Source organism: Sesamum indicum, linkage group LG4 (assembly GCF_026168435.1).
Source record: "Sesamum indicum cultivar Baizhima isolate 11 linkage group LG4, ASM2616843v1, whole genome shotgun sequence".
Taxonomy (NCBI): domain Eukaryota; kingdom Viridiplantae; phylum Streptophyta; class Magnoliopsida; order Lamiales; family Pedaliaceae; genus Sesamum; species Sesamum indicum.
Window position 1 is genome coordinate 12,362,809 of NC_142660.1, and position 11,464 is coordinate 12,374,272.

General features: G+C 33.1%; 1 protein-coding gene across 1 annotated transcript; it reads right to left on the reverse strand.

The window, feature by feature from the left end:
* Positions 1-2,675: 2,675 nt before the first annotated feature.
* Positions 2,676-6,130, reverse strand: LOC105160684 (S-type anion channel SLAH2). Its single transcript, XM_011078165.3, has 6 exons — positions 5,690-6,130; positions 4,990-5,182; positions 4,357-4,854; positions 3,490-4,260; positions 3,367-3,398; positions 2,676-3,280 (listed from the first exon to the last, which is right to left on the reverse strand). The coding sequence occupies exons 2-6, from the start codon at positions 5,164-5,166 to the stop codon at positions 2,836-2,838; spliced, it is 1,923 nt and encodes a 640-aa protein (XP_011076467.1). The 5' UTR covers positions 5,167-5,182; positions 5,690-6,130; the 3' UTR covers positions 2,676-2,835.
* Positions 6,131-11,464: the final 5,334 nt, after the last annotated feature.

Below are 11,464 nucleotides of genomic sequence, written 5' to 3' on the forward strand. Positions count from 1 at the left end.
TAAAAACTTTGTATTAAAAAGTTTATTTTTGAAATAAAAATAGCATTATTTAGAGTTGGTCAAAGGAAAATGAGATAGGAAAAAGGAAAAAAGGTGAGATGTTGATGATTTGAGGCATTAGAAGATGAAAAATTAAGGGTATATTGTTAGCATTAAAGCTGCAGGCTTTGTTTCATGGCGGGCACAATTCTTGGACTTGGACCCCTATTTAAAGTTCCTTCTTTTTAACTTTTTCCCAATTGCGCGTGCTCTCTCTCTCTCTTTCTCTCTCTCTTTCATACTACACTGCTTGTTACCACATTTTCTCAACTTTTTTTTTTTTTAATCAAATTAAATTTGGTCGAATTAAATCAATAACAATGTAATATGATATATTTGTTATGTGATTAATTAATTGTCTTTACCTATACACTAATCATACTGTAAATATTTTACACTTGTTATATAATTGGTTTAGATTCGACTGAATTGGAATTTTTCGTTATCCAATACAAATTCATCACTTTTCCAACTTCATGCTTACGCTACTTTCACTTTGCCCCTCGAACTATATTTCTCTTGCGTTTTGCTCCCTTAAACTATGATGTAAAATTGTGTACTATATTTTAAGGGTGTTTGAATGAGTTTTTAAATTTTTTAAAAGATTTGATTTTTTTTAAAAAAAGATGTTAGAATGTTATAAATTATTTTTTAAAAAATAAAGAATTCTCGACTTATTTTCAAGATACTCCCCACTCCTCCAATTTTGATCATATTAATTATAAAATGAACATGTAACCTCTATAATTTAATAATGTTGTTAATTTTATAAATCCATTTTTTTAAAATAATTAAATTACCTATCTCCAATAAATAAAAGGGAAATAAATACATGATGGAACCATAATAATATCCCTGCTTATGTCCATTTTATTTATAATTTTTAAATATGCATTATCAATCACGATATATATATTATATGTATGAAGACTAAATATATCTAAATATGTATAGGGTACGACGAAATTTTGTGTTGTCTATGGACCCTTGTGGCCCATGTATCAGATTATTGGGATTTGTCTAACTATCTTAGTCCAAAAACATGGGTAGAGTAAGCCCAATTAAATTACCAATCTACGGCTAACAAATCAAAAATTGGAATTTGATTCTCAAAATAAAATAAAATGGAATATTACACCTAATAATCATTATTTTCCTTCAATTACCCGAAGAAAAAACTAATAATGAAATCTAATTTTCAATAATTTCTTTAAATTAATTTTTGAGTCCTTTTTCTAAGCCTGATTTTATTTTAAAAAAGAACCTAACAAGGACAAAAAGACATTAGAACTTACAAATTGCATAGATTCTCGTTTACTGTCAATATAAGAGGAGAGTCTGTACTGTATGCCCAACACCATTAACCCATATGAGGGCTTTGGGACACAATCTCATCCGCACAAATGGGGCAAAATAATCTGATGTCTACTTAGATATTATAATTGAAGTTTTGAATGAAATATTATCCACTCTGATTAGAATCAGACGATTTTACCCTCCCATCACATGTTGATAGCAAAATCGAGAAATAAGAGGTACCAAAATAGTGGTGAGGTTAAAAGGTTGTCTTGTTTGTTGGATGTTGGAGAAAAGCTGGTTAACAAAGTATGGGCATTATTTTGTTGGTATATGCTAACATAAGATGGGGGACCAAATTTTATTAGTAGTGAGGATCAAGTTTTGTGTCACAACCATCACCATTTCATTGATATATGCATAGCCACACGCCACTCCAGTTAAATTCCTCTTTGATTTTTCTCTTTCCCATATTTGACAGATTTAAAATTACAATTACATCTTCTTGAATTTATATATAGAATATTTAATCTCTTACAAGTATAAAAATATTACTAAGAGAATGTTGAATAATGGGTAAAAATTTAAATTTATGTATTTATTTATTTTTATTATGATCAATATTTTTTGTCCAAACCCTTAAGGAAAGGAGTCATCTGTAAAAGGGTGTAAGTGTAATTTAAGAAGTTTTTTTAGAGTAATTAATTCCAAAAAAAGTTAATAAAATTTTTTAACCCGAAGACAAAAAACTTGGAAATTATTTGATTATGTTATTGAATACTTTTTACATTAGGCTATATGAAAAAGTGATGAATAATTGAACAACAATTCAAAAAGAAAAATGTAGTAAGATGGTTGGAAAATATAAAAGGACAATATCACATGCAGAGGCAATGAGACAGATTGGGGCAGTACCAAAATCTTGTGATGTAGCTTATGTCGGAAGAATCGAAAGCCAATCAGTTAGCTAAAGGTTTTCGTTATTGTGCTTTACAAGACAGCAGAGACGCACAAATGCTTCCTTGTTCCGTAGTCTTCATCAAACAACTCTTTTTTATTATTTTTTTATTTAAATTTAGAAAATGAAAATGGGCCCCACAACAAATATCAATCGGTTAGATAAATAATTGTGACGATGTTGCATGTCATGCTTAACGTTCTCATTGACATCGTTGGGGACAGGTTTAGATTAGTGAATGGGTTGCAACTAGGGAATTATTGAAGTGTTTTCGAGTATGTTTTTGGTAGTATGAACTGAGTTTAGCCATACTCGAATCAAGTATATAATCGATATATTATACTTGTTATGTAATTAATTAAATGTGGTCGAAATTCTCGTATCCACCGTGAAATCTTAATAATATACACACTCATTTTCCAAAAATTTACACCCTCAAACATATCCACAACCTTTTACCTCATTTTTCACCTTAGAAATCAAGTTCCCAGGAACTCTCGAAACTACACAGAGCTCCTCCCTTGATCAGAGTGGTAAAAACTTCACAAAAACACATCAAATTTACACGGTTCTAGAACGTCATGAGAGTGATGGCGTTCGACATTTTTGTGAAGAGAACCAGACATCTCTTGCTTATTAGAACTATTAGTAGAACCCTCGATGTCTTTGCTATCTGAATTTGAGTACTTAAGGTACTCTTCAACCTTGGTGTCTGAGCTGCCAGACCTCCTGTGGTACCATCTTCGTGTTGTTTTTGGCCTCCTCTTGCTGATTGCAATGGCAATGTCGTTTGGGAATAGGTCCCCGAGAACAAAGGCGTGGATGATGGTCGTCACAAGTAGTGCTGACACTATAAGTGTAGCCACAATGCAGAGGACAATAGTTAGAGTTCTGCTCACTATGCTTGTTGCCACGTCCGAGTACCTGATCGTGGCAATGGCAGCACCCGTCATTGGGAAGGTATAAGCCCACCAAGCCAATGAGAACCTGTATTCACATGGCAATGGAGCAAATTTCAGAAGACAAGTTAAGCTACAATTGCCTGATTTACGTGTAAAGAGATCGATACGTACCTGAAGCCTCGGAAGAAATTAACACGAACAGCCTGTAACGAAGTCAAGCAATGTGGAAACGGATTAGATAAGTTATCAGCAGAATGCCAGAGATTGTTATCTAAGAAAGGTTTGTCAACCAACCAGGGAGAAATAAAGGAACAAGGCGATGAAGTAAGCAATCCGTGATCCATAATCAAATGACCCTTGAATCCTCGCCCAAGCCATCGAGGCAACACTAGGTGCAGCAACAAACAGAAAGAAAACCGGGTGGAGCTCTTTTGGGAGCGTCTCGTTTGTTGGCAGTCGTTGGTAAAGAGTTACAAATAAGACTGTGTAATGAGCCAATCCAACAGCAAAGAAGAAAATAGGTCCTTCTTTTAGCCCCATTGTCGCTCCAAGCAGCGCACCAACAAAATTTCCAACTACCGAGAGGTGGTTTGAGGGATTTGCTACCTTGGAAAGCCTCCGTTGTCCTCCCGACATCCATTGCCCATAGATCTTAAGCTCGAGGCAAAATATTGGGGTCATAAGAATGTACCACAGAGATGCATGCAGAGTTTGAGAAACGGATGGTGGAACTCCGAGAGCCAAGAACAGAAAGGCGATCCAGGGAGCAAAGAAGAAGTTAACACGTATCGGGTGGTAATACTCACGACGAACAGCTTCAAAGTAGAAAATTACTTTGAGAGCATAAATGATAGCCACAATCAAGACGAGAGCAATGGATATTATCCAGAGCACAAGATTGATATCCGGGCTCACGTGGAGGAACTTTGTCGATGCAGAGGATGCCAGAGCTTTCCACATAATGGCTTGGCTGCTAACGCCAAGACAGATACCGAAGGAGGAGATGGGAAAACGCAGAAGGAACGGCCATTTCTTGTCTTCTGGAAGAAGTATTTCTTCTGAAGCCTGTAGGAAAAGTCAATGTTTTGATTAAGTTAGCATCATATATTAGCTTGAGAAACATCAAAGTGCATCATAAAACAAAACTTTATCAACACATACGCGTAACGTATCCAGTTCAGGTCCCTCCAAGGCGTCAAAGTATCTATCCACGGGTAAATTTTCAACTTCTGCACGATGTTGAGGCTGAGGCTCTTGCTCAGATTCTTCACGATGTTTACCCCGCAGATTTGATAGTTGCCTCTCGAGTCTACCTGACCATGTCTTGAAAGAGTCAAATCTTTTATCTTTCAGCTTATCAATCCTGGGATTCCTTACTGGAAGGTTGGAAGAAGTTCCACTAGTGATGGCCTCATTAAGTGCACAACCTTTAGGCATAGGCTGAGAATAAAATTTAGCCCGTTGTGTCTGAAGACTAACAGTAGCAGCAGAATTGGGATTATCATTTTCCAGAACTGTTTCTTCATCTCTAAAGAGAACTCTGTTTGTGTTGTGTAGATGGGCAGCAACAGGAGAAGGTGGCATGCTAATGGAAACAGAATGAGTCCTTTGTGGCTTAGAAAGATCGTTTTCATTCTCCATGGCAGCTGCTTCAATTCCCTGAGACGATTAATTAAGAGAAAGCACCTATCAGTTGTGAGGTACCGTCACACTATTTTTAAATCAAGAACACACAATTAAATAGCAAATTTCCTCTTAGTACTATGTGGAAATAACAAAGGAAATGTAACTTACGAAAATCGAGGTGCTCAAAGGATGAACAAGAGTTGATTTGAGTCGACGGTTCAAATCTTGATGTTCTTCAACACTATCAAAACCAGCCAGCTCATTTGCAGTAATAGCTTTGATCAATGATGGGAGTGCTTCGGAAGAACCTTCCTCTGCCAAATGATTTTGTTTGCTACTCTCCATAACAACTCAGCAGCACCTATAGATGTTTGTCAGATAAGATTTTCAAGAATTTTTTATTAGAAACTTACGCCATAAACAAAAATTGTACATATCTATATTTTTCTATATGTTATTTCCAGAGCATAACAGATAAAGAGAGTTCATCTGTTATCAGAATTTTAAGTTTTAGCTTATGAAGAACTTAAATGGAATTAAAACAACGAACCAACCCTGCAAACAAGTTATATTATTACAAGTTCACACTTAAATTCTCTTCGACCGCATGTTGCATTTCTTCAACTCTGAACCGTTGTAAGAATGTAAAAGCATATGTGCTTGAAAACATACAACTAAACTAATGCAGCCATCCTTAATTAGAACATGAATACCATTTAACTCTATGTATCAGTTAAGGTAGTTCCTCTTAAATTATGAGAGAGCATTCAGCTGAAGAACCTTTGTAGATAAAATAACCACCACAAACTGTACATCCATCAAATAGAAAAATCTAGCTCTTGCATCACAGCAAAATCTTGAAGCTTACCCTGAACTCTATATCTTGCTGATGTCAATTTTTCGGGCTTTGAAGCAGCTAACCAGTTGAAGAAACCCTGAAATCAGAGTTGTTACTCTGGGATGCATGCACTCGAGCAAATGAAAGCAGTATTTATAGACATCATCAAGCAACCAACGCCCTTGGAAGCAGTACGTCAGTCCACCAAATGTGTATAAGAACAGCTGCCATCAATGAAAATGACACACTTACAGCCTGAAAACCATATCATCAAAAAGAAAATGAAAAAACAAATATAGCTGATTAAGTTGAAAAAGGAAATGTTAGGTAAGCAAAGCGGCTGATTTTGAACACTTTGTGTTGGCTATAGTTTCTCATTTATAGGTTTGACCATTTGGCATCAGACAACCATATAATACGCAGGACAACATATAAAACACAATATCTAATTGCCCAATCATGAAAGAAGCATCGGATAAAACATCAACAAATTCAAGATAAGTACGGTACAACGTTCTTACATCTTTATTGGTTTCTGCCAAATGCTTTTACAGACAGTAAAATGCAAAAATAATACTATGCGCCAAAAATAGGTTCATATCATAACACAGTACTACATACATAACATGGAGAAATTTTCTTGCATATAAGTATTTTTAGAAACTATATTAGCTTGTTCGTGTGAAACAGACCAATCAAACAACATTTTTTATTAATGCTGTCTATATGTAGACGGTGCAGGTTCGCTGCAACAGATAAGCATCCAGACTATTCCCTGACAAATGATTAGGTACTAATCAACATACTAATTGTCTTAGGAGATTGGTGCAACAGAATTAAAGATGTCATAAGATGCCAACAAACACATGGATGGCATCAAATTGTTTTCCCTGATATTTTTCCAGCTTCCGGACAATGTCAATAAATAAACATATACGGAGGTAGGAAGTAGGAACATCGCAGAATAAATGACAAAGTTGATAGCATAGTTAAGAGGATCATATGTTGTCAAACCACATTGAAAGCTACATATGAAGTAAGAAATCCACCAAATCCAAATGACATTAACGTCGTGTAATTTTCATATTACCTCACTAAACACACAGCCAAATTCTTTATAAATGAATGAAAAGTGTCATGGCATCTTCCTCCATCGATCCCATTTAAATAGATTTATATCACAATCATCATCAACCACACAGACATTAAGTCGAACATGTGATGCAAAAATCATCCACGCAGATATATATTTTATATGTTCATACATGTGTGTGTGTTGTGTGTGTGCATTTTACATATTATATAGAGACAAAGAGTCCCCACCAACAGCAAAGCTTGAAAAGTTGACTGATGCAAAATATCAAGCAAAACATTTATGTTCAACAATGAATTGAATATTCATTAGAGTCTATCACGCATCATTGACAGGTGAGATGGTCTATGACGGCACATTCTTTTTCTTGAAATTTAAAGAGTGATATAATCTTTGGGGTGGTACCAAACTGCTCCTAGCCTCTCATTTCCCACATTTCATCACCAATATCTTCCACCACTCTCATTTCCTTGTTTGTGCTCAGAATTCCCACAAGAATTAAGTTTTTTCCAGTTGTCATGCAGTCACAATTTTTAAGCAGACGATGAGTTTCAACAATGCAAATGGTTATATGGAATTAAAGTTCAATTCTAGTTTTAAATGGTCCAAATTTCAAGTTTATTGGAAATATAATTATACAATTAAATCCATCGTAATTTCCGACACTCTGCCCATATTATTAGAATTCTTGGCAGAATTAAGGTTTTAATGACTAGATTAAGCCTGAAAACAAGGAGGGTTATCATGTTTTGTTGCTATAATAAGAAGAATTACAAGAAAAGCAAAGCAAAACCAAGACTGCGCACGCGCACCCCATAACATATACAACTGATATTGAGCTGTGAATAAGACCAAGAAGTATCATCCAAGAAACTTCACGCCGCCTCATAAACAAAACTTTCTTTCTTCCATGATAAAATACCTTTGGATTTGCGGTGCTCTCTGCATTCAATGTATGGATAATTGTTTCCTACCTTTTATTTTATTAAAAAAATTAAATATATTTTTAATTCTGTAATTTTTAATTTTGTTTTTTTCCTGATTTTCAATCATTTCTTCGTCATAGTTCACATCTACTGGCAAGTAGGGTGAACTATAACAAAAAAAAATTAAATCATGAATATTTCAAAAATATAAGATCAAAATAATTACTCTGAAAAGTTAAAAGACAATAATTGTGTAAACATTAGCAACTAAAAATAGTAACCTAATTTTAAAAGATAATGTGAGATAAATATATTCTTTTTTGTTGTATGAATGAATTTCGATAAAAAAAATTAAGAGAGAGAGAGGAGAGAGGAGAGAGGAGAGAGGTGTATAAGTAAAAGAGGGGAGAAAGTATAGTGGGAATGTGAGTAAGATTTGATGGGTGGAGCAAACAACTCGACGCATCAGACCTAATACCTAAAACCTGCAATAAGTTTGCACAAAAATTGATGATGGTATCATGCTACTGAAAGCTGAAGTGGAATTCCATTTGTAATGGCTGCAGAATGCTGATGAAACCAAGTTGGGATTTGGAGTTGGAGAAAGTGCGCTTATGCATATGCATGCATGGCTGCTCACCTAAAAGTGCTAATTAATTCTTTAGCTTGTACTTTAAAGGAAAGAAAATTCAGATCTTTGATTTTCTGTTTTCGGTCAGCTGTCTATAATCAAATGAGTGATACGTCCACTAGAATAGGAAAATTAGGTACAAAGAGCTAGTAGCATGGGAGGCCATGGCATGTCACAAGGAAATAAATCAATACAAATAAAATAAGAACCACATTCTCAAATATATATATATATTCAAGATCAGACTTACCAAATTAACTAGACATGGCAAATTATTGAAATAACCCTGACTAATTAATTATAGTTACGTAATAAGAATAAGTGCGGAATAAAGTAGTACTTTACCCTTATAACCACCTCTCATTTCTCGTTTGAAAGATATGTGAAAAACTTGTATTCAACTCTAATGTAAGTGTGTCGAATGGCTCCCCATAAATACAAACTCAATTGATCTTGATATCTGGAACGTCAACATCCAATTTAAGTCACATATTTACATATGATTCATGTTCTAAATAAAGGGTTAACCTTTTGAGATTAGGTTCAACAGCACATCATTTTTTTATCCTTTAAAAACTACATCTACACCTCTTCATAAAAAAAAAAAAAAAAAGGAAAAACAAAAGTTGCACACATTGACACCCGAGGGGTACACTTATAATTTTGAAAATGGTACAAGTGTTTGTGCAATGTATCTTGTAAGGAGCTAAGCTGCCACTCTATGGACTCCTTTAAAAGTGGGCCTATTTTGGAATATCAAGTAAACCCATCACAGCCCAAAGGAAAAGATATTTCAGTCCAAGCCCATTATGTTATGAAGTATTTTTAAGACGTTGAATCCAAGCAGACCCCAATATGTAACGGATCATCCATTTGAAGGTTTGGGCCTCAATCACCATTAACGTATTAATATTATAATATCTTAATTAAATGATACTGAAAAGTTAAATGATATTGAAATATGATTATAATTAATAGAAGATTAAATTTTAAAAATATAAAATATTAGATTTTTTTATATTTCAAAAATCGAATTACTATTTTGGTACTGTTATATAAATAACATAAAAATATAAAATATACATGTGTTAGTTATTGTTAAAAAATATGTACGGATTAATTTAATTATAACTTAAATTATATTAAAAAATTAACTATGCAAAAGTAATTTATGATTTCAAATTACTAATTTTTTATTTACTCGTGCATTTGTTTATATAATTAAATAATTTTATCTATATATATAATCCCAATTGCAAGAAAATAAAAAGAAATAACGTTACCGACTAATATTAAAAATATATCATTACCTACAGCGGATTTCAATTTAAAATAATTAAATATATATATTTATATATTTAATTAATTGGACATGAGCTGGCAAGAGATTTCTATTAGGAAAGTGGGGGAGCGCATTTCTAAACTAAAACCCTGCTTGGTGTGAATCATCGTCATATCAAGAAAAGACGGGGGGTGATTTGGTAAACTCCATAGGGGAGGGTATTTTGAATTTGAGTGAAGATCGCTTTCAAGAAACAGGAAATCTCCGGAATTCCATGAACAATATTCTAATTACAAGTTGAAGTAGAATAATAGCCAAAAATGTTAAAGCCGCTCTGTACATCTCCATAATATCAAATTCCCACCAAAACCTACATCAACCAATTCCTCTTAATCATTCATAATTATAATCTAACAAACAAAATAAATAAATAATTATAAACTGAAATTGTCTGAAATTAGGCCTAATTATATAAACATTTGTCACTGTCACTCTTTATAAAATTACAGATTTAACTGTCGACGGGGTGTTGTGGGGATGTTTGTTTTAGGTTTTCCCATTCAATAGGGGATGCTTTTGTTAATTATAACTACAGTATTAAGTGATGCGTTTGTAATTTTGTAAAATATCAAGGATATTTTATGTAATTAAATCTAACATCAAGAGTGTCAATATAATTTATCAATGATTGCATCTATGCCCCTAAACATATAATTATTTACACAGATCATTCGTGTCTTTTTAAAAAAATTTCATATATACCCATTAGAACGTCAACATCATTTACACAAAATTACTCTTATCTTGTGAAAAATTACACATATACCCATAAAAAAATGTCAACATTATTTACACAAACTACTCTTGCATTTTAAAAAATTACACATCCACCTTTTAAAAATGTCAACAACATTACACAAACTATCTATATTTTTTTGCCATCGAGAATAATTTTTTAACTACATTAAAAAATAAAAAAATGATACGTGTAAATAGATCATAAATCAACAATATAAATATAATTACCCTATAATTTATGCAATAAAAGAGAAAGAAAGAGAAAGGGATACCACACCATCAATGTGATGGGGGTCTCCATATCATGTGGGCTTTACAATTTTTAGAAGGCTGATTTGATATATGCTTTTTCAATCACTGTTTCTCCTTAATTCTAAACCATTATTACTATTATAGAATTTGTCAATATGTCTGCCTCGCTTTTGACCTACCTACTTCTCTAATAATTCAATATTATGAGGGAGTAAATTTACCGTAACACCCCTTGAAGTTGGGCCAAATTATACAAACACCTCCTGTGTTTTATATTTGAATAAGGGGTGTTTGTGTAAGTTTTACATTTGAATAAAGGTGTAGTTGTAATTACAACCATAGCCTTAGGATGTGTAGCTGTGATTTTGCAAAAAGTAGGGAGTATTTGTGTATTTTAATTTAACCTCAAGTGGTGCTAATTTAATTTACCTAAATTTTACTAATAAATTAATCTATTATTAGATGAAAATAAACATCAAAATTACTAATATTAGTTTTTTAAATCACAAAACAAATTATGTATAATTAATTACACCAAATTTTAAAGAAAAATTATGTAATTATCCCAATTTATTTTGGCATATACTCTTTTCAGCATCTTTCCTGAACTTTTGCAATGAAAGATCCATTAATATTTGATAGATAAAAGCAGGAACATACACTTGGTGTCAGTGGAAGATCTCTTTCATGTCAAATCTTTCGAGATCCACACAAAGTTCTAAACAAATTATAATTATTTCTTTATAATTAAAAAGCAATTTCAGTGTCATTCGAAAGAAAAAGGAAAAAAAGAAGGTTATGGGGCCTTTCTAAAAGTTTCCAC

Bases quoted from the DNA above. Each gene is read 5' to 3' on its own strand.
- LOC105160684 (XM_011078165.3), bottom strand. From the start codon at position 5,166: ATGGAGAGTAGCAAACAAAATCATTTGGCAGAGGAAGGTTCTTCCGAA. The intron at 4,261-4,356 runs GTATGTGTTGAT...CTTTTCCTACAG, and splicing joins CTGAACTGGATACGTTACGC to GCTTCAGAAGAAATACTTCT. The intron at 3,399-3,489 runs GTTGGTTGACAA...ACTTCGTTACAG, and splicing joins TGTTCCTTTATTTCTCCCTG to GCTGTTCGTGTTAATTTCTT.